Genomic DNA, 23,447 nt, shown 5'->3' on the forward strand with positions numbered 1-23,447 from the left:
ACCATCTTAATTAGGATGTGATGGCATTTCATTATTTTAACTTGCAATCCCCTAGTGACCAGTGATATTGATCATTTGTCCATAAGCTTCATTGTCACCTGTGTATCTTCTTTAGTGAGATATCTGTGCAGATCTTTTGCTCTTTTTTTTTTTTTTTAACTGGGTTGTTTGTTTTCTAATTGCTGAGTTGTAAGAATTCTTCATATATCCTGGATACCATCCTTTGGCAGACGGATGTTTTGCAAACATGGTGTTTCAACATCATTATATTTATTTATTTATTTATTTATTTGAGAGAGAGAGAGAGAGCGAGAGCATGAGAGGGGAGAAGGTCAGAGGGAGAAACAGACTCCCCGTAGAGCTCGCAGCCTGGGACTCTAGGATCATGACCCGAGCCGAAGGCACTGAGGGCTTAACCCACCGAACCACCCAGGCGCCCTCCCACACCATTTTTTGAAAACACTACCTTGCGTCCATTGAATTGCATTTGCTCCGTTGTCCAGATTAGCTGACTCTATATATGTGAGTCTGTTTCCAGATTCTATCCTGTTCCATCGATCTACTTGTCTATTACATCATTAATATTGATTGCATTGTCTTGATTACTGTCTTAATCAGATTGGGTTTACAGTAAGGCTTCCAATTGTACCCTTTGACCAGCATCTCCCCATTTTCACTGCCCTTCTCCTCTGTTTCTGTGACTTCAACTTTTTTAGATTCTAGATATAAGTGTGATCATACTTTTTTTTTCTGTGTGTGACTTGTTTTGTTTCACATAATATCCTCTGGGTTAATTCATGTTGTCACAGATCACAGGACTGCCTTTTTAAAGGATGAATAATGGTTCATTATACATATGTACATTATATGTACATTTTCTTTATCCATTCATCCATCAATGGACACTTGGGTTGCTTCCATATTTGGGCTATTGTGAGCAAAGCTGCAATGAACATGGGAGAGCAGATACCTCTCCAGGGTGGTGACATTATTTCTTTTGCATAGAAACCTAGAAGTAAGATTGCTGGAGTATATGGTAGTTCAATTTTTAGCTTTTTGGAGATCCTCCATACTGTTTTCTACAGTGACTGTACCAATGGGCAAAGGACCCCAATCGACGTTTTTCCCAAGAAAACATATAAATGGCCAGTGGGTGTATAAAAAGGTGTTCAACATCACTAACCATGGAAATTCAAGTCAAAACCACTGAGAAGTCGTCTTATTCATGTTGGGATGGCCATCATCAAAATGTCAAAGCATTATAAATATTGGTGGAGGGGTGAAGGAAAGCAAACCCTCACATGTTCTTCTTGAGGAATCTACTAGGGGTCAGGCTTGAGCCCCTCGCTGGTGAAGCTCCAGGTTGAAATTAAGTTCCTCCTCAGTGGTCATCCACCTGCTTGGAGTAAAGCATGATTTCTTGAACTTAGTCGGTTCTGTCCAAAGGGTACACAGTAGCTTAGGGCCCTTTGGAATCAGACTCTATCGAATGTGAAACCCACTCCACATTTTTCCAGCTGTGAGACTTCCGACAAGTCACTTAACTTTTGGGGGCCTCAGTTTTTCCATCCACAAATTGGGTTCATACCTATTGCTTACCTGATAGAGGTTTTGTCTGGGTTGTAGAATGATCATTTTATTTTATTTTATTTTTGTTAAAGATTTTATTTTTATTTATTTGACAGAGAGACATCACAAGTAGGCAGAGAAGCAGGCAGAGAGAGAGAGAGGAGGAAGCAGGCTCCCCGCTGAGCAGAGAGCCCGAAGTGGGGCTCAATCCCAAGACCCTGGGATCATGACCTGAGCAGTAGGCAGAGGCTTTAACCCACTGAGCCACCCAGGTGCCCCTGTACAATGATCATTTTAAAATAAAAACTTTGTTATTACTTCCAGTAATAACTGGGGTGGTGACAGCCACCGTCAAACCCCACACTTACATGGGCCCTCCTTACTCTAGGCCAAGGATTGTTTAAATTGCTTTGCACATACCAACGCTTGTAATACAACACTCCTATGAATTAGACACAATTGTCATGTCCAGCTTACATGTCAGGAAAGTGAGGCACGAAGCATTCGGGTCACATAGCTAGTAAGTGAAACAGCCAGGAGCAGAATCGAGCAGCTGGACATTGAGCAGCTGTGTTCCTAACATGAATAGCGACTAATGGTGACGGTCTTCTCCGGGACAGAGGTGGGAATCAAACCCAGACTCACCTGACTTGAAGATTCACAGTATTTTCCACCCAACCAAAGGGCTTCTGTCCAAAATACATACCTGCATACTTTTTCCTGCAATGTTCCGCACACAGGGCGATCATGAGGACATCAAGGCGTGCTGACCGATTGGCCATTTGGCCCCGCTAAGGAGGCACTGCTTGCCTTGGGCAACGAGCCAGAGATGTTTGCTGGACGTCCTTGTCCAAATTTCCTTAAATCTGTTCTCTGCTCCTCAAAATCGGAAATCTGTTGTGTACGCCTGATGATTCACAAACCTGTACCCCTGGGGCAAATAATACATTATATGTTAATAAAATAATTAATTTTAAAAATCGGAAATTTTCAAAAATCGGAAATCTGGGAGGATCCTTCTCCTCTACTCTCTGTCTGGCATGAACATGAGAAACGCCTTTCCGAGTGTGACAACGACCACCCTGCCATGATCGTGTGGCCTGGGCCGCGTTCTGGCCTCACTGTTTTATTTCCTAGAACCCTCACCGCAGACCCCGCGGGAGGCGCGCTCTCATCTGTCATTCAGCGATGGCTACTGAGCATGCGCCGCCTGTGGGGCACTGGAGATAAGGTATTGAACTGGAGAAGGGCCTCTGGAGTCTGCAATCCAGACGGGAGAAATGTAATAAAGAAACAAACGCACAGGCATAGAAATGGATATGCATCTAAACACAGGTGTGAGTGCTGGAAATTGGGCCAGGGAGAGAGAATCCCTGTGTAAAAGATTACATCAGGGAAGAACGAGAGACAGAGTTATCTCAGGGTCGTGGAATCAAGCCCTGCATCAGCCTCCCTGCTCTGCAGGGTATCTCCTTCTCCCTTTCCCTCTGCCCCTTTCATGCTTTCTCTCTTGCTCACTCTCTCTCAAATAAATAAATAAATAACAGGGTTTCTAAAACACTCACAGAGCTCTGAAGAAAGAGAAGGAAAGGGCGCCTGGGTGACTCAGTGGGTTAAGCCTCTGCCTTCGGCTCAGGTCATGATCTCAGGGTCCTGGGGTCGAGCCCCGCATTGGGCGCTCTGCTCAGCAGGGAGCCTGCTTCCCTCTCTCTCTCTGCCTGCCTCTCTGCCTACTTGTGATCTCTCTGTCAAATAAATAAATGATATTTTTTTAACTAAAAAAAAAAAAAAGAAGAAGAAGAAAGAGAAGGAAGAAGTCCTGCCCTGTGTCTTCTAGGAATGGTGTTTCTGCAGGACAGACACACGATGAGATCCCACAGGCCTGAGGTCCCACAGTGTTTGGGGAGCTGCAGAAATAGCAGGAAGGCTGCTTGGTTTGGGTGAGCAATGGGGAAAGTCCGAGGTCAGATGAAACAGGGGCTTTCCCATTTTCCCCTAAGTTTCATGGATGCCATGGGGGATACTCATCGCAGCAGCAGCACACCTTGCTGTAGCTACTATGTAGCGAGAATGGAGCGGGTGCAGAGCTGCAGAGCAGGGAGCCTGGTCAGGGAGCTGTGTGCTGTGCTGGGGGAATCATGGTGCTTGGATTAGAGAGAGAGCATCAGCAGAAGTAGGATGTGGCTGGGTCCAGGAAACTCTCAGCTCCACGAGAGCTACCGATTAAAGGTAAGTTATCATTTGTTTGCCTATGGATATGACTCAACTTTTCTAGGAACTGATACAACTTTGCTTGTTACGTTGACTTTCAATTGATGCCCATCATCTCAGATTTTCCCATGGTTCAGACAAGCTGTAGCCAATGAGCTCATTTTGCACAGCTGAATCAGGCTGTTATGGGCTAAATTGTGGTTCCCAGCCCTGCAAATGTACACACAGATGCCCTAATTCCCAATGTGACTGAATCTGGGGGATAGAACCCATAGGGAGGTAATAAAGGTTAAAGTGAGGGGATAAATCTGGGACTTAAGCCAATAGGGCTTGTGTCCTTATGAGAAGAGACTCCAGAGATCTCTTTCTCTATATACAAGCACAGGGGAAGGGCCATTTACAAGTCACAAAGAGAGTCTTTACCCAGAAATCAAATCTGCCAGCACCTTGACCATGGACTTCTGGGCTCCAGAACTCTGAGAAAAGACATTTCTGTTGTCCAAACCACCCGGTCTGGAGTATGTTGTTACGGCAGCCCTTGCAAATTCATACATGGGGTTTCAGGAAGATGTATGCATCTTACCTACAATGACTCAACTCTCAAACACAACAGTGTCTGGAGAAGGGTAAAGGTCTATAGTGTACTCACTGTGGACTGGGTGGCTCTGAAACATGGTGGCTAACGTCCCCAACTACTAAGTGGGAAACCCAGAAGCTGAAAGTTAGTCTATGTGACATTAATGCCCATATATTTTCCACTGGGTCTAGAGCTGCCCTTACAAGGAGACCTGAGTCCAAACCCAGGGCCACTTTTGCAGAAGAGAAAGAGACCCATGTAATCCTCTCTCTGCTAGAATCATGGGTAATTTCTCTCTTGGGTCTCCCTGTGATTCACATAAAAACTCTAGACTCTAAGGTCACTTCTGCCCTTTGGTAGGTTTAGGACCTTAAGTGTTTGGGGGTTTTTTCCTTTCCTTTTTCTTTTTCTCATCTCAACTCTACAAGCATTGTTGGCTAGATACCACCTCTGATTCTGAAAAATATTTTATCACAGTTGGTTGAGTGCCTTGGGGCATAATGACGATTCAGTTGAGCAAGAAAGGAATAATGGGTCCCCTCTGATGACCATGACAGCCCTTCGAGAGGGTAGGGTGTTCTGGGTCCTGCTCAGAGTGTCCTGGACATGCCTTTAGGGAGTGGTTCCAGGTGAACCTCCAGAAGGTTCCTCACCAACACTGCACATACTTACCACCACCTCTGATGACCTCATGAAGATTCAGGAATATAACTTTCCATGATCTTTGGGAGAAGTGATCATTAGAACCTAGAGCATTTTTCTAAATTTACCCATGGGGCACCTGGGCAGCTCAATCGGTTGAGCGGCTGACTCAGTATCCACTCATGTCGTGATCCCAAGGTCCTGGGATCAAGACCTGCATCAGGTTCCACTCTCTATGAAGAGTCTACATCAGGATTCTCTCTCTCTCTCATAAATAAATCTTTTTTTTAAAGAAAAGAAACACTTTAAAAATAAATAAATAAAAATCAATAAAATTTGCCCCCCAAAAGGGAGAAATAAATCAAAGCCAAAGATGGTCTCTTCCCTGACAGCAGAAACTCCCGTATCTGCCACAAACATTAACTGATTTAAATAAGAGGAATGGAGAACTGGTCTCACATTGCCACTGATTTTGTTTGTAGCATCCGAAACAGTCATGGTTAGGGACTGGGAACAATGGTGTGATGGAAAATGATTAACTCAAGAAAGAAAAAAGGAAAGGATGGAAGAAAGGAAGGAAGGAAGGAAGAGTGAGGAGGGAGGAGAACGGAGGGAGGGAGGAAGGGAAAGAAAAGGAAAGAAGAGAGGGAGGGAAAGAATATTCACTGGGTTCTCCAATGGCATGTATGTAGTCCCAACATTTCAGAGATCTGGAGTACAGGCTCAGAGAACAAAAAGAACTCTCCAGAGCCACTCAGCTGGTTGCCTGGAGTGAACCTGTGCTCTGCCACTTTGGCCTCAGTTTCCCCAGCTGTCAAGCCAGGGAAACTGGGACATGGAGCTGTGTGAGACTCCTCCCAGCCTGGGGCGGCGCTGTTGCTTCCCAGGACTACCTACCGGCTGACCTCTCTGGCTGCAGGAGAGGTCAGAGACTGTGTTCCGCTCCATCCCTTTTAGCAAAATAGCAAAAGGGGAAAAAGCAAACCCCACATGCTAGGTGGGGGACACGCAGCTTCTCCAGGCTTCGTGCCTTTATCAAAGTTTCTCCTGTTCCATTTTCTCATCTCTGTTTGGAAAAGGCAGATGTGGTTCTCACCAGTAGCCGGTCCCCCAGTGCTTACAAAGGGGCAGCAAGTGAGTGAAGTAACCATGGGAAGAACTTAGCTCAAACAGACGGACGCGCAAGGGTGAGGTGAGTGCCCTCCCTTCCCCACAGTCGGCCATGGTGATGCTTGTCTTGTTCCTCATCTTGGATTGCCCTAGGGGTCCACCAGGACACCCCCGCCCCCTTTACCGGTACTCACCTTTCCATCCCTCGCCTCTCGTGCAAAGTGTGCCGGCCTCTTCCCCCAGATCCCTCCAGAGGGGGATGGGGGTGACTGGGAGAGGGGTCTAACGTGGGCCACGCCCACACGTGGGAACTGGGTAAGCATCTGTCCTTTATGTGGGGTCCCTGGGTGGCTCAGTCATTAAGCTTCTGGCTCTTGTTTTCGGCTCAGGTCAAGATCTCAGGGTCATGAGATCGATCCCTGCGCTAGGCTCCGGGCTCAGGCTCAGTGCTGAGTTGGTCTGAGATTCTCTCTCTCCCTCTGCTCCTCCCTTCCACTCCCGTGCCCTCGCTCCCTTGCTCTCGCTCCCTCTTTCCAAAGTAAACAGAAAAATAAAATCTTTAAAAAAAGAAAAACAGTAATTAAGGGAATAAATGGTACAAAATGGATATGGAAAGATCAAGCAAGCTACGGAGCTGGAGCCGGAGTTCCCAAACTTAAGCATTGTGGCACTGGGGGGATAGGGGAGGGGATGGGGGGGCGAAGGAGTTGCATTTCTGACTCGTGTGCAGGTGAGGAGGCTGGAACCGGTGCAGGGAGCCCACTCTCAGCACGTGCATTCTCAGGGGGATGTTGCTGATTCTTCTATGCACCCCCCACCCCGAGTTAGGGCGCTGAGAGCCTGCTGTGGAGTCAGTCCGGGTGCCCTGTGCCGGGAGAGCAGCTCCCGTGGGAGGGGCAGACGCTGAGAGTATAAACCAGAGGTGACACTGGCTCTGAGGCAGGCCGTCTACAGGTGCACGAAGGTGATGAGGAGTCCAGTGAGCTGGCTACCCCTGGCTGTCTGTGTGGGTGGGCTGAAAGCAGGTGGGTGAAGGAGGGAGCAGGGGTCACGCAGGAAGGGGAGACCCCCTGGGATGCAACGGTTGCGGTAAGCAGGGCAGGAACCGGATTCCACTGGGGTCTTTGACCTACAGCATTAACAGCTGGTGCAAAATAAAGGGTGAGGGGGCTCCGCTTGTATCAAGTGTCTGAGATTGTCAGACTCCCAGAAACACCGTGCGGAGGGGTGCACGCCAAGGCTGGGGAGAAGGGAGCCCGGGAGCTTGCTGTTCCGTGGGTGTAGGCTGAGGACCGTCTGCCCGCTGTTGGCAGGACTGTAATGCGGACTGAAACCTGTGTTAAGAAGGGAGATCTGCCGCAGAATGTTCTTACCACAACTTAAAAACAAAAATAAACAGAAATAAGAGAAAGAGGACACTTAACACGTGCTGCTTTGCAAAGTTCTCTTTCACGATCTCCCTTTTATCACTCAGTTGCTGTTTGAACCGTATAAATTGCCTCCCCAGAAAACAGATCAATTCAGTAGAGAGCAAGTGGTCTTTATCTCAGGTCGCCGTCGCCGGAGTAAGGATTAAAACCCTGGACGAGCCCTGCCTGCACCACGCCGGAGGGGTCCGCGTTGGTTCCCACTCCCACCACCCCCCACCCGGCCCAGCTCCGGAGCCGTGGAGACTGCGCATGCGCGGGGCACCCCGGGCTGCCCAAGCCCAGGGTGCTGGAATCTGCTCCAGGGTTTGGACTCTGGTTGAGAGATCTGGGGGGCTGGTTCAGAGAAGCCGGGGCTGACTCCGTTGAATGCTGCGGGGGAGCGGGGATTCTGTCTGGGTGTCGGCAAACCCTCCGGGAGGGGGAAGACAGACCAGCTCGAGGAGGAAGATTTGGTCAGTAGGTCAAGAAGCAGCAGCCACCCAGGGCACAGGCGTGGTTGGTAATCTGTGGCACAGGGAGCGGTGGAGGACCAGGGTTTCGGTGTCGGGCGTCGGGCGGCTGTGTTTTTCCCTTTCTCAAAACACAGGGGACACACTGTAGGTCCTCAGTCAGTATCTGTGGTCCTCAGTCAGCATCATTAGCTGGAGGCGGACCAGGAGGACCCGGTGGGAGGGGTCAAAACCATTTATCAAATGGTAAAAAGTAGTCATGTTTGGCCGGAGGCGCAGTGTGCACAGTGACAGATGATCTGTAAGGATCTGGTGGGGTTCCGCCATATCAGTAGATGGGAATGGCAAGGACCTTTTCTGGGGGAACCGGCGTCTGCAAGAAATAGCCCGTTCCTTGGAACCAGAAGACCGAGGTGGTCAGGAGCCCAGGCCGCACGCATTTTTGACTGTGGCCAATGTTTGGGTGAAAGTGTCTCTCTGCTCTTTCACGTGTAAAATGAGAAGGCTGTGGGGATTACAGACTGCAGGGATGAGACGTGGGCGAACATTAGTGGTTCTGTGGCAAGCCGAGAGCACTGCGACAAACAAAGCAGAAACTTCAGCACCCATGGTTTTATGCTAAAAGTATCCTAACTCACCACCAGCATCCAGAGTGGGGGCTCAGCTTTGTGGCAGCTCCCAGCAGGGTTTCAGGGACAGAAACAACACCCCCCAGAGGCAGGATCATTTTAAAGGCTCGGTTTCTGGAGCGCCTACCTATTCAGTTTTATGGCTTTGACAGTGATTTCCCTCTCTACACTTCCATTTGTGTACCTACAAAATGGATGTCATTGTCAATATGTAACCAAGAAATGTAATATATAATAATAATCCCAATCTTTCAGGGGCCGTGCAAGCAACCAGTGTTAAGTAGATAATTGGCATAAGGCACTAAATACGAAGGTGGACACCTAGAAAACTACCCCAGTGACTATTTATTTAACCATGCCTTCAAAATCGTTGATACGTTAGTTTCTTTCTGAAGAGCAGGGCTGCGATCACCTAACATTGGTGCCAGACAGCAACTCCTGAGTTAGAGTCTCATGTGAACCTACAAATGAGCATTGTTGTATCAGAGACAAAGTCAGGTTCATGGATTGCACAGGTAAGTCACTTGCCTGCACAGGTCATTTGCACTTGGCAATTCCAAGATGGCATCAATATCATGGTCAGAATACAGCCTCTGAAGTCAGACGTCTTGACTTTGGACCTGGTTCCTACCAGTTGGTGGTCATGTGACTCTCTCTGTTCCTATTTTCTCATCTGTAAACTTTCGGGGGAATGAGGAGGAAGAGAGAGCTCCAAATGAGAAGCTCTCCAAGGGCTTTTTTAGGTCAACTGAGGAGAACAGCTGGAACATGGCAACAGCGCAGCAGACATTAGTCAATGTTATTGGGTAACAAACCTTTGTATTTCTCTTCTAGTCTTTAGCAAGGTCTAACCTGGCTTTTATGGTCTAACCTTACTCCCCACAATGGACTCAGGGATGATACAAGAGCAAAATTTTCCAAGAAGTGAAACACTACAGAACAAAATCACCATTGAGGGCACACTGAGCAAACAGGTTGTTTTCCTGAAACGTTGACATGTGGGCAAAAGCTAGAACGTTTCCTCCAACCTTCAGACTTGTGGAATTTCAACCAATGATTGGGTGACACTAGACTTCCTCGAACTTACTCCAAGAAAGACCGTGGGGACAGTCAGAGCTCACACCTGAGTTAAGTTAAGGGGCTTTCTTGGATGGATGTGAGACATCTCCTCAGTTGACCTAAAACAACCCTCGGAGAGTGGCTACATGTACTTCAAGGTATTTTAATAGTCAGTAGTCGGGCACCTGTTTGACCCAGTGGGTTAAGCAGCTCAGGTCATGATCCTAGAGTCCAGGATCCAGTCCCAAATTAGGTTCCCCACTCGGCAGGGGGTCTGCTTCTCCCTCTGACCTTCCCCACTCTCTTAGTCTCTCTGAAATAAATCATGATAATAACAATAATATAAAAAATAAAATCTCTAATAGTCATTAGTCTAGGAATGGAGTATTTTAGGAGCTGGGTCTAAATTTTATTCATTTCTTTTCACTTTCAGAATTGATTACCCATTTGCACCCACCGGTTCTAGGTAAGAAGACATCTCTTCATTTGTTAGTGTCTCAAATGTTAGCCTCACCCACAAAACAATGTCATGATCTTGGAGATCCTTGTACTTCCCACCATTTTGCTCTTCTGTTATTCTTCCAGCTGTAAAGGTCCTCCCTGGTCATGACAGCCAAATCCCAGATTGATAAAATTCACCCATTTTAAGTGTACCATTCAATGATTTTTTAGTAAATCTACAGAGGCATATAAACATCACCACAATCCAGTTCTAGAACATGTTCGTCACCCCCAAGAAGACCTCTCGTATCCATTTGCCGTCACCTGCCTCCAAATTCCCATCCCCAGGCACAGGCAACCACCAGTCTCCTTCCCGTCTCTAGAGATTGGTCATTTGTGGACATTTCATATAAATGGAAGCCTACATGTGATCTTCTGCATCTGCTTTTTAAGTTAGAAAGTGAGTCATGGAACTCTTAACTGCTCACGTTAGCTAACGTTGTCTCAGGGTCTCAGTTTTTGAAAGAAGTGGCCCATTTCCACCTGTGCATGACTGGTACTCAGTTTTAACCTACACACATGAAATTGGGGGTTTGGGGAGAGAAATGCAGAGGTGGGAACACTTTGTGGGGTAGTCAAGCCAGGGAAAGGGACATTTGAGTCAGAAAAAATTGGTTGGTTTCTTAATTGCTTCAGTGACCAATTACTTGTTTGAGGGTTGAACTAACGTATCCTCTTGGCTTTTGAGTCAGAAGGAAGCTGTTTTCAGGGCAGTTGGCAGGCAGCAGCATCTCTGGGTGTAGGGATCGCATGCTGAGGACCAAAGCTGACCTTTGCAGGAGTTTCATGACAATACCCAGTTCACAGGACTGATGTGGGGATATCATCGCGTGCATTATTGCTTGTAAACTATGTCCAATCCGTCTAGCAGAGAGTAAGCTATATTCTGTAACTACATAATAATAACTAAATAATCATAAGCATAACAATTACTAATGGTATACAAATTGTTAAATGATTTAAATATTAAATGATAAATTTCACAATGACAAATAACATGGTTAAATATTAACATAATAAAGGTGCTAATATAATTGTTAATAAATAACATATTATTAAATAGTAAATCTAAATAACATATAGCAATATAAGTAACATATAGCAATATATAATATATATTATAACATATATATAATATATATAATGAAAATATAAATAACATATAGCAAATATAAACAACATATAGCAATAAATTAATCTGGGTCAAAATTACTTCAGGCTTATGAAGGGTCAACCAATATTTATTCATTAAGTCTCTATCATGTGCCAGTCCCTATCAGTTGATATCGGGTCTAGCTTTGGATAAGATACATGGGGTCATTTCTGACAAATGAGAAAGACTCTGAACAAGTCATTATGCATTAAATAATTAAAAGGAATGGGAACCTGTATGAGAGTGCAATACAAGTGGATCTAGCGCAGTCTGGATTTTCCAGAAGGTTCCATGGAGATTCACATCTAGGCTGAACCTAAGAAGAGGGTTAAACAGGCAAAGGGTGTGTGGTTTTCCTGCCAAGCAGAGAAAGTCTTCGGTAAATCCCCAAGGCAAGAAAGATGGCGGCACCCTCAGGACACCTAACAAGGGGTGAGCAGAGAGAACACAGGAAGGAAAGTCCAAGGTGAGGCTTCAAGTCCAAGAGCGAGCAGAGTATTGTGAGCCATTTCAATGCTGCTTCTGATTCTAAGAGCCGTTTGGTGTTAATAGGTTGTTAATTGGCTGGTCTTTGCGAATGGACTTTCTCTCCGCAGTGTGGAGATGGATGGAACAAATAGGTTGGAAGCTTCCAGAAATAAGTTATTGTCATGGTCAAGGCAAGATGCAACGCTACGGTAGTGATGAAAGTGCAGAGAGAAGTAGATAGCTTCGCGAGATACGTGGGAGCCAATTCTGGCAAGCTAACAGTTTTACTTTTCTGAGAGAGAGGGAGAAAGGAGACTATGAGAAAGACTCCAGAATTTCGGCTTAGGAAATGAAGTGTGGGTCCTCTGCTCATGGGTATTTTGTGCCACGCACAGGGAAGACAAGTAGGAGAGACCAGCCCCATGCAGACACAGGGCAGCGGGTGGGCGAGTGTAGTGCGGATCGTTGGGATGGACGTTAGAAAGTCAGTTCCCCTTGCAAGCTTGCCCCACACCGGCATGTTTCTTTTCTTCCAGAGTTTGTTAACAGTACGTGTGTCTTTCCATTTATGTATGGCGACTCCATGTACTACAACTGCATCTCCCTCCACAGCGATTATGACTGGTGCTCACTTGACAAGAAATTCCAAGGCAGATGGCGGTACTGCACGGGGAAAGGTGAGCGTCGCTATGACGGGCTGTCTTGGATGCCAGGGATCCAAGATTCGACTGATAGGAGCTGACTGTGTGATTTTGATGTTGGGTAAACCCGAGTCCGAATGACTGTTCTCTTGTGTTGACCACTTTGAAAAGAGCTGGGTGTGGGAGACAAAGCACGGGTTTTGAGTTTAGTGATGGTTGATCCCAAAATTTGCCATGTTCATACTTCCGCTTCTGCTCCTTCCTTTCTCTGCAGATCCCCCCAAGTGTGCCTTCCCCTTCCTCTACAGAAAAAAGCTCTTTTATGAATGCACCAAGAATGGCTATGTTTTGAATCGGAGTTGGTGCTCATTGACAAAAAATTATAACCAAGATGGGAAATGGAAGCAGTGCTCTCCTTTTGGGTGAGTTGGCTGGTTAAGAAGGCTGTGTGTGTGTGTGTGTGTGTGTGTGTGTTGTGTTGGGGGGAATCTCTTAAAGTGGGGAACTTTCTAGGTTAATGAAAAGGGAAGGTTGAGGTTTACATTACCCAGTAATGGATGAGATTGGGGCTCAGCAAACATTTCCAGTAAAAGGCCCATTCATAAGTATTTTAGACTTCGCAGGTTTTATGGTCTCTCACATACTCAACTCTACCCAGTAGCACAAAAGTAGCCACAGGCAATAAAAAACAAATGAACGTGGCTGTTCCAATAAAACTTTATTTATAGACCCTGAAATTTGAATCTCATATAATTTTCAGGGGTCGCAAAGTTTCAATCACCTTTTGACTTCCATTTTTAGCTAAAATTCACTTAAAAATAAGAAAACCAATAGCTCATGGGTCATAAAAACAGACAGTCCGTTGAATTTGGCCTCTGGGCTCTAGCTTGCTGGTCCCTGGATTGAGCAACCTGTCCTTGACCCTGTGAGGACAAAAAAATGAGGCTAGTTTCCATTAAAAAGAAAACACGAGGAGAAGAGCCTGGTCGACAGACCACAGAGAGCTCACTCATCTCCATGCTCTTAAATTACAGTGAGGATTTTTACTGAGTGTAAAAGAGTGTCTTAGTCAACCTTCACGATGACCTCAGGGAGTGATTACAGACATGTGTTTATGCCCACAGAGAAATGAGGAAACAAGGCTCAAAGGAATAGATTATACCCAAACTCAGTGTTAAATCCCATCATCTTTTTTTTTTATATAGTTTATTTATTTATTTGACAGACAGAGATCACAAGTAGTCAGAGAGGCAGGCAGAGAGAGAGAAGGAAGCAGGCTCCCCACTGAGCAGAGAGCCCGACGCGGGACTCGATCCCAGGACCCTGAGATCACGACCTGAGCCGAAGGCAGCGGCTTAACCCACTGAGCCACCCAGGTGCCCCTAAATCCCATCATCTTAATGAGGCTTTGTGCAAGCCACTTACTGGCTGTTCCCATTAAATGAGCCCCTACGATAGGCTCAGTTATGAACTTTCCACTCATTACCTCTCTCCCCACCAAAATTGCCTTTTTATGGATCTGGAAACAGACATCGAGAATATGCCCATCGAGATCATGACCTGAGCTGAAGGCTTAACCAACTGAGCCACCCAAGCACCCTGACTTTTATTTTTTAAATTCCGATTTTGATTTACACAAGTGATGCATGAACTCTTGCTCACTTCAACATTGAGGCAGCACGTGAATATGGGTAAAACGTTACCCCTTCCCTGTCCCACTCACATCCCTCTGTTTCCTACTCTCTTCCATGGCAGAAAATCCAACCAACCGCTCAGGACATGCTCTTCTGGGTTTATTCTAGGCATTTACACAAAGATAACAATTTCAAGGTCCTTTAAAACATGAATGAGTAATACTGTTTCTTTTGTTCTGTGACTTGATACTTGATCTTCATTTAAATATACACATTATGGTGATTTTTCCACCTGAATTCATAAAACTACCTCCCTTTTCTTCATGCTTTCACCAAATTTCAAAATACAGATATACTATTCTATGAGAGTATAACTTGTTTGTCTTCAATGGTTACCTTCCACATTGCTTTTTAAGTGAGTGTGCGAGGGTTGGCTTTTTAAAAGTTATTAGTAGACTAACTGAGCGGAATCACAAGGTCAAAGGGTATGTACATCTCGAGGGTCTGTGTTACATTTGGGGTTATTCCAATTTATCCTCTGTCAACATTACAGGACTGCCTGTTTTTAACTTTCTTACCACTGAAAATAACCAATTTAGTGAATCTGTTCAAATAAAACTGTGATTTGTGTTAAATAATCAAGAAACTAAAATGATCAATAGTGGCATACTGAACTTCGAAGGGAGAGAGAAAGTCTTAAGCCTTCCTATGGCCACTGATTTACAACACATCTCTCTTTCTCCTGTTCTACTTATTCATGCTAGTTAGTTCTGGGTAGACCAGATCTCCCATCAGAGAGGCACCTGATCATTCTGTCTTGAAGGGTGATAAACTGATACTATCCAAACCTCTGTTTTTCTTCCACAGTCTCTAAATGAGTCTTGGTGTCCTTGAGGAGACAGAAGTTATAGGACTCATCAGCTGCCTCTCAGAATATATCATTTCCCTGATTATTATGACAATAAAGATTTGGTGTCTCTAACCTGTGGATGACTCCTTTTGTTGAAAAAAAATAAGCCATGAATAGTGTTCAGTGGTAATCAGTACACTACTGACCGTGGTGGGGTGGTGAGCCAGGGGGACATTTGTGGGGAAGAGCTTGCCTTCAGATCCAAATCCTGCTGAATGGCTAACTGTATGATCTTTGGTAAGTGAAGTAAGTTCTCAGAGACTCAAGCTTCTGCTCATGGACTTTTTGAAGTATAATATACACTTTGAATTTTTTTTTGAGGCAAAATTTATGACATAGAATTGCCCATTGTAATGTGAACAATTTAATGGGACTTAACTTCATCGAGATGTTGCACAAACAACACCTCTACTGAGATCCAAAACATTTTCACCACCCCAGAAGGAAACCCCGTACCCATGAAGCAGACAGTCCCCCTCGCCTCTCCTCCAGCCCTCAGCCACCACTCGTCTTCTTCTGCTGTCACTATGGATTGACCCATTCTGGATGTTTTATATAAGTGGAATCATCCAATACGTGACTTTTTGTGTCCGGCTTCTTTCTCTTAGAATAATGTGGTTTTTGGGGTTTGTATTTTTTGAAGTGAACATAACTTCAAGGTTTTATTGTCTTCATAATATAACAAAATATGAAACTTAGAACTGGATCACTCGGCCCTTCTTCTTCTTATCTCCTCCCAGTTCAAAATGTTTGCATCTCTTAGTAGCCAGCGTTCTCTTAAATCTGCAATTGGGCTCAACACATTCAAACCTCAGCACAATATTCTTTTTTTTTTTTTAATTTATTTGACAGACAAAGATCACAAGTAGGCAGAGAGAAGAAGGAAAGCAGGCTCCTCTGTGGAGCAGGGAGCCCGATGCGGGGCTCGATCCCAGGACCCTGGGATCATGACCTGAGCCGAAAGCAGAGGCTTTAACCCACTGAGCCACCCAGGCACCCCTCAGCACAATATTCTTTATAGAGTTAGCCTTTTTCCGGAAAATCAGCTTAGTCTGCCCACCATAGCCACTCTGCTTCCTGTCATAATGTCACTTTCCCTGGGCATAAAGAGAATCTTTGCCTTTCTTGTACTGTGTCACTTTGTGGGGTTAATGCTTGTCACACTTCTTGCAGAAAAGTCCAGCGGGTTTAGGAACATTTACCATGTTTGCGAGAGGGCTATCAGCACCGAAAGCTGGAAGAACATTTCTGAAGCTCGTCCATTTTGTCGCACACATATCCATAGTTCACTTCCTTTTTTATGGCCAAGTAATATTCCATTTTATGGCTATACCACATTTGATTTATCCACTAATATGTATATTTTATAAAGCACATAGGTGATGTGTGTAGAGGCAGGTGAATTTTCACAAACTAAATGCTTCACGTAACTGACAGTTACTAAGAAACAGGTCATTTCTGGGGCTCCTGGTGGCTCAGTCGGTTAAGTGTCTACCTTCATCTCAGGTCGTCATCCTGGGGGGGCCTGGGATCAAGCCCCAGGTCAAGCCCCTTGCTCAGTGGGGTGTCTGCTTCTCCCTCTACCCCTCCTTCCCACTTGTGATCTCTCATGCTCTCTCTCAAATAAATAAAATATTTTTAAAAAATGAAACCATATTGAGACACTGGGTGAGTGTTGTAAGTATAAGACGAGGCGGCGTATAAACAACAGAACAACGGCAGTTTATTTTTCATGGTGCAGGAGGCTGGAGGTCTGAGATCAGGGCGCCAGCATGATCCCGTGAGAGCCCTCTAGCGGGGACAGGGGTGGGGGGATGGGCAGACTTCTGCTTGTCTCTGAACAGGGTAGAAGAGGGGGAGCTAGCTCTCTGGGACCTCCCTTGTAAGAGCCCACTCATTATCAATCCATTCGCCCTCCTGAACTAATCAGCTCCCAAAAGCCCCCCACCTCCTAATACCATCACTGGGGGCATTAGGGTTTCTAGATAAGAATTTGAAAGGGGGGGCGCCTGGGTGGCTCAGTGGGTTAAAGCCTCTGCCTTCGGCTCAGGTCATGATCCCGGGGTCCTGGGATAGAGCCCTGCATCAGGCTCCCTGCTAAGCAGAGAGCCCGCTTCCCCCTCTCTCTCTGCCTGCCTCTCTGACTACTTGTGATCTCTCTCTGTCAAATAAATAAATAAAATCTTAAAAAAAAAAAAAAAAGAATTCGAAAGGGGCACAAACTTCAAGCCCTAGCACTAGCAGAAATGCAAAATCGTAAGCCACTCTGGAAAGCAGGCAGCCTCTCAGCAAGTGCTATGCTCTCCATAAGTTCAATGTCACATTCTATGTCCCGCTCACTTGACTTGCGGTCATTACGCTCCTGATATTTGAGCTCCTGTAACACTATTTCATTGCACAAATGCCCCCAAACTTAGTTTATCCTTTTCATTCCTGATAGGTATTTGGGAAGCTGCTCGCTTGGGTTTATAATCCTTAATGCACCTTCGACTGTATCTGTCTGTACATGTCTTGGAGCACGTTTCTTTCGGATACACACCAAGGACTGGGATTGCCTGATCCTAAAATGCGTGAACATTGCAATTTGGTGACTTCGGGTCACTGCTTTCCAAGGAGATTGCTCCGATTTAAATTCGAACCAGCCACGGTTCCAAAATCCTTGCCAAATTAGTATTTTCTAGCTTTTTGGCTTTAAATTATAGGAATGGAAGCAAATATTATGTTACCTCTGTCTTTTTCCTGTTTTCCTCCCAGGAAAAACGCAGAGCCTCTCTCCCATCCTGCCCAAGGTCCTGGCTCAGAGGCGGCGGTGTGTGGGTGCCCCCTGGTGGCCTCAAGACATCACAACAGGCTTCTCAGTCCCCTCAAAGGAGGCCCTGAAGGAACCCCATCTTTTTTTATTTAAGATTTTTTATTTATTTATTCATCAGAGAGAGAGAGAGAGAGAGCACACAAGTAGGCAGAGGCAAAGAGAGAAGCAGGCCTCCCACTGAGCAAGGATCCCCCCCCCACCAAAGTGGGACTCAATCCCAGGACCCCAGGATCATGACCTGAGCCAAAGGCAGTGGCTTAACCACTGGGCCACTCAGGTGTCCCATGAAGGAACCCCACCTTTGATCTGACCTGTGTCTCCAGGCACATTGTTTACCGTGACAACAATATTAAAGCTATACTAGTTTAGAGGTATTTCCTGTTAGGCACTTATCTAGAGGAATTTTAGGTAAAGACTAAAAAAATGGGGGGGCTTTAATTTTTTACAAACAAAATCATTGGTGGATACTGTGTTCGCTTACTATAAAAACAACTACCCTTAAAAACCTTTCTTTTTTGTGGCACTTGACTTTTTTTAGATGGATTTTAGCAAAAAGGGTGATGTAGTGTTCCATGATTCATTATGTATAACACCCAGTGCTCCCTGCAATCCGTGCCCTCCTTAATACCCACCACCGGGGTCACCCCTCCCCTCAGAAACCCTCAGTTGGTTTCTTGGAGTCCACAGTCTCTCATGTTTCATCTCCCCCTCCGATCTCCACCCCTTCACTTTTCCTTTCCTTCTCCTAATGTCCTCCATGCTATTCCTCATGCTCCACAAGTTAGTGAAACCATATGATAATTGACTTTCTCAGCTTGACTTACTTCACTCAGCACAATCCCCTCCAGTCCTGTCCATGTTGATGCAAAAGTTGTGTATTCATCCTTTCTGATGGCTGAAGAATATTCCATTGTGTATATGGACCACGTCTTCTTCATCCATTCATCTGTAGAAGGGCATCTTGGCTCCTTCCACAGTTTGGCTATTGTGGACCTTGCTGCTATGAACACTGGGGTGCACAGTAGAGTCTTACCTCTACCCACTGATGCCATGGATGCCAGCAGACCTTGCACCAAGAGGGAGCCCTCTGGATCATAGGGGTCACCATGGGTCCCTCCAGATCAACAATGTTGGCTAGCCGTGTGATTGAGTGATCCACGTACCATTGTATTTATTTATTTATTTATTTATTTATTTATTTATTTATTTATTTATTTAGGTTGGAAAACAATAATTCTTGCTCTGGTTGCTGCTTTGAGGGATACAGATATAAGGGAGTCCCAAGACCTGCCTTTAAGAATTTACCACTCCCTCCCCTCCTTCCTGAGCTGAGCAGAAGGTCCAGATGCTTCCCCTCTGGGATGGTCCCGATGCAGCCCAGGAAAGTTTCCTGGGGGATAACAAAGTTTCTTGGATTCAGAGGGGGCAGGGGGCCTGGGGCTGTTTAGGTAAAAGGTGAAATGTAATTAGAAAGGTGAGTAGGGAGGGATCTGTGCTATTTAATCTGCTCAGGTCCTGTGCAGCTGGTCAAGGCAAAAGAGAACTGTCTCCACTGTTAGAAAATCCGTCGATTTGCCATTCCATGGTTTGCCATTCCTGGCGGTTCCCAGGGTCAGCAGCCTCCCTCCCTCTGACCAGGGTGTGAGTCTGAAGCTCATCTGACCCCTCACCTTGCTCCCCCCCCCCCCCCGCCGTCCCCCAGAAGGCTTCAGGGATGTTCCTGATCTCAGCTCCCTCGCCTGGGATAGATGCAAAATTAGGTATCTCCCAGGGACAACTGGGGTGGGGTTTGGGCGGTTTGTGTGTACATTTAGTAGGGTCTGTCAGATAAGGACCAGCTTTCGGTACTTCCCAGCAGTGTCTTCACATTCGAACCATACACACACACACACACACACACTCTCTCTCTCTCTCTCTCTCTCTCTCTCTTCTACTCCAACCCTGACACACACACTTCTCCCCTTCCCCCTTCCCCCTCCACAGACATGGTCACATGAGTGTCCCTCCCCCAAATCTGATCTAATTCTCTCTCTGCTCTGCTGAGGCCCTCCCGGCTTAAGAGGATTGGAGTATTTGCTAAATGGGACCGGGACAGGGTTAGAGAAACAGCTGTGGGGAGACCCAGGGGCCAAGATGGCCATGGCGGGGGGGGGCAGTAGAATTTGGGGAGGGAGGAGACAAAGAAGCCGAGAGAAGGGGTGAGGGGTTCTCCTGGAGTGTTGGGGGGGGTGGATGAGAAGGTCAAAGAAGGGCATAAGTCTAGCTGACTCTGCAGTAGAAAAAGCGTTTCCAAGAGGACCATGAGCTCTATTAATTTTCAAAGTATCAATCCCTCAAACAAGATCCAGATTAAGTCATTAGAATTAAAAGCTGCAAACCAGGTTCCTGGATACATAGTAAATATATCAGCCGAACCCTCTATATAAGACAAACAGATCAGAAAAATAAAATATTCAATTGTCATCTAAAAAGTCAGGCATAAGAGATAAAACACTGCAACTATACCTCCAGAAAGACGTCTGTAAGACCTCTGCGGATAAATAGGAACATCTGGTGGAGAGTCTTTGTAAACAACCAAATGAAGGAATAAATACTATCCATTGATCGGAGCGCTGGTATGGTAAGGATTCAGTTCATCCCCAGACCACTGACGGATGTCATGCAATTTTGATTAAATTCCCCCACAAGGCTGCTTGAGGACTTTAGTAAGATCTCAGAGCATCTCTGAAGCAGAGGTCCCGTGGGATACCTGGGAGCCAGGAGAAATGCCCACAGGGGCCCCTGAGTACCAGTGGGGACACACAACAGCATGACCTGTGGGGACCACAGTGGACACAATATCCCATCTCAGTGGGTGGCATGGGGGGGGTCCCACTGAGAAGGAGTAATCTGGGGTGCAGCCTGACCCGCCAATGCTGTCCCCGCCCACGTGGAGGTGATGCATGAAGCCGAAGCCGAAGGACCCCCTAGTCCCCTCTGACCCCGTGGGAACTGCAGGACTCCGTGGGGACAGATTGCCCTATGTATCCAGTAACAGCATCTGAGTCACTTGTCCTCTGGGAGGTGGGGAGGCGGGCGTGGGAGGTGTCCTCTCCCTCTTGGGATCTGGACATCAAAGGGAAAGAGAGAGGGTTCCTCCAAGGGGTCTTGGGTAAGAGGGGCGCTGTGAAATCAGGGGCCAGGACGGGGTCTAGAGAAAAGTCTGAGGCGAAGGGGTTCTGAGGCCTGGCTGGGTCCAGGGCTGGGACAGGGGTGTGGGTAGAGGGGACACGCCTCGGGGAGCCCCGCTCTGGGTCCCGCTGGGCAGGCGGAAGCTAGAGCCAGGAGACCCGCGTGGGCTGTGCCCAGCCACACTGGAGACGCCTGGGAACCCTGGGAACGCGAGGCAAGCAGGGCCCGGGGCCCGGGTGGGAACAGGGAAGGGGACAGGGACGGATGCGGGGACTCTATGGCCCCTCAGTGCAGCAGGGGGTCCCAGCCTCACCCTTTGGGCAGTCGCTGAAGCCTGGGAGCTTGGCCCACCTGGAGGCAGGGACAGAGGGGACAAGGAGAAGGTGTGAAAAAGGGCTTGGCTCTGGCCAGGGGTGGGGTTGCTCCGGAGAAAAAATCAGGCCTCACACTGCTCCCTATGGCCCCAAGTCCAATTTGAGGCCCCTGGGATGTGGAGTGCAGGAAGCTACAGGGTCAAGTGCAGGGGGCAGCAGGGGCAGGGCATGGGCACCCCGCACCCCTGGGGCAGGGCTTCACCGAGGCCCTGAACGCTGGTGCCTAGAGGCCCAGCCCCGCGGCTTCAGTCCGGGCGGGATCACGTTGGCGGGTTTGGACAGCACAGGGGCTTGGCTGAACTTGGGGTCCGGTCCGGCTTCTACACGGGGGCCCCTTGTTAGCCGCGTGAGCCTCTGGCCTCAGTCTGCTCGGCGGGCTCGGGGGAGGGCCCAGCCCTCACGAAGTGCCACCTTCCCAGTAGATCTCGTGATCACTGAGGACCCGGGGGCGCGGGGGTCCTACCCGAATTTGCTGTTCGTCCAGGTGGAGCCTGGCGGCCAGGGCGAGGCGCTCCTGGTGGCTGGGGTAGCGGTTCCTCGCGAAATGTTTCCTCAGCTCCCGCAGCTGCGCCTTGAGGTACACCGTGCGCTTCTTCCGGGGCCTCGGGAGCCTTTGGGGTGCTGGGGGCCCTGAGCAAAGGACCCAGGGTCAGACAAGCCCCGGGTCTGAGCCCCCAGCCCGCCGCCGCCCCTCCCCCGCCGCCGCCTGGGCCAAGCCGGGTGAGCAGGTGGGAGGCTCCGGCCCCGGGGTGGGAGCACAGCTGCGGGTGGGCGGCGGCGCGTGGCCCAGACGCCCTGCGGGCTCGGGCCCAGGCTCTCCCGCTGCCGGCCTAAGTCCCTGCGCGTGTCGGGGCCTCGGTGTCCCCGTCCTTGAAACGGGCCGATTACAGGTCCTGTCTTGTGATTCCCGGGCCCGCAGCCACGGAAGGCGGGCAGGGTGGGCGTCCCAGGCTCAGGCGGGCTCCCACTCCCACCTGCCCCCCAGCTCCTCCCTCGAAGGGCCAGAGCCTCGCTCACACTTGTGAGGGGGCGACTGCGCCCTCTGCTCAGCCCACCCCCAAGAACTTAAGCCCAGCCCCAGCCCCACAGAAGTCCCCACAGCACAGTGTGGGACCCCCTTCCCGGACGGGGGTCCCTCCCCAGCCTCAGCCCCGGCTCTGGCCCCTCAGGCAGGCCCAGGCGCACCTGCGGGAGGGCCTGGGGCCATCATCCTCCGCTCTCCTCACTCCCCGGAGGCCTGTGTGCGAGGTTCTACCCCCAGGACCCGGGGCTTAAATCCCACCGGCCAGCGGTGCCCACCCACACCCCTCCTGAGGGGCCCGGAGCTCTCCCTTACTCAGCCCCCTCGGCCCCGCCCCTGCCGGACTCGCAGGGAGCGAGGGATCCTTTCCACCCTGTGGGTGGGGGCGGGGCTGGGGGCTGGGACCTCCGAGAACCCCCCGCCTGGGTCCCACCCTCGGGGGCTCTCGCCCAGGGGAACCCCACGTTGCCCATCATGTGGGGTCCCCGTCGCAGGAAAGGGCCCCTCCAGCCAGCGCCCCGGGGTCATCCCATCCCTGCCCAGTCCTGGGAGCCCCAGTCACCGGCTTCCCTGTCCAGTCTCCATCCTGTCCTGCCTGCTTGGTCCAGCAGCCTCTCTGCTTGCCCCCCAACACCACTCTCGCCTTCTGTTTCCTTCTCTAAATGGCCCCCTCTAAGAGTCCTGAACAGAGAGGAGCGCAAAAACACGCTGGCCCCCGATGCTGGTTTGGATCCGTGCTGGTTTTCCTATGGGATGGAGGCCGCCAGGGGTGCAGGTGGACCCCCCCTTCCTCTTAGTGAATGAGTGAACAGGCTGCTCCGAGTACGGACTCGGGACTCGGGAGCTCGAGGGGAGACCAGCTCCTCGAACGACACAGACCCACATCTCAGCACCAGACGGGCTCCTCCCTGGCGCTGGGTCTGCTCAGGACTGGAGTCCGGGGAGAACACAGCTTACAAGGCTCAGGGCTGGGGGAGGGCTCTTATTGTCATGAGCGGGAGATGAGGGGTAGGTAGGTTGGGGGATCAGACACAAAATGAGGGAAAACAAAACGTTCTTACTGGAGGTTTGCCTGAGTGTCTCACG

General features: G+C 48.4%; 1 protein-coding gene and 1 pseudogene across 3 annotated transcripts; one reads left to right on the forward strand and one right to left on the reverse strand.

The window, feature by feature from the left end:
- The first annotated feature begins 6,025 nt into the window (after positions 1 to 6,025).
- Positions 6,026 to 15,018, forward strand: LOC132005646 (binder of sperm protein homolog 2-like). Of its 3 annotated transcripts, none has more exons than XR_009400862.1 (5): positions 6,026 to 6,191; positions 10,110 to 10,142; positions 12,335 to 12,475; positions 12,714 to 12,861; positions 14,941 to 15,018. XR_009400862.1 is itself a non-coding variant. In XM_059383031.1 (5 exons), exons 1-5 carry the CDS (start codon positions 7,077 to 7,079, stop codon positions 14,945 to 14,947), a joined length of 387 nt encoding a protein of 128 aa, XP_059239014.1. In that variant the 5' UTR covers positions 7,065 to 7,076; the 3' UTR covers positions 14,948 to 15,018. The 3 variants fall into 3 exon arrangements, 1 of the variants encoding a protein (XP_059239014.1); XM_059383031.1 differs by lacking the exon at positions 6,026 to 6,191 and adding an exon at positions 7,065 to 7,134; XR_009400861.1 differs by lacking the exon at positions 6,026 to 6,191 and adding an exon at positions 7,809 to 7,991.
- Positions 15,019 to 15,678: 660 nt separating this feature from the next.
- LOC132005401 (large ribosomal subunit protein eL42-like) lies at positions 15,679 to 16,188 on the reverse strand (annotated as a pseudogene).
- Positions 16,189 to 23,447: the final 7,259 nt, after the last annotated feature.

Source organism: Mustela nigripes, chromosome 17, assembly GCF_022355385.1.
Source record: "Mustela nigripes isolate SB6536 chromosome 17, MUSNIG.SB6536, whole genome shotgun sequence".
NCBI classification, from domain to species: Eukaryota; Metazoa; Chordata; class Mammalia; order Carnivora; family Mustelidae; genus Mustela; species Mustela nigripes.

Excerpts from the sequence above, each read along its gene's own strand:
- LOC132005646 (XM_059383031.1), top strand. The coding sequence starts at position 7,077 with ATGAGGAGTCCAGTGAGCTGGCTACCCCTGGCTGTCTGTGTGGGTGGG. Across the intron at positions 7,135-10,109 it reads TGTGGGTGGGCTGAAAGCAG|AATTGATTACCCATTTGCAC; the intron begins GTGGGTGAAGGA and ends TTTCACTTTCAG. Across the intron at positions 12,476-12,713 it reads GCGGTACTGCACGGGGAAAG|ATCCCCCCAAGTGTGCCTTC; the intron begins GTGAGCGTCGCT and ends CTTTCTCTGCAG.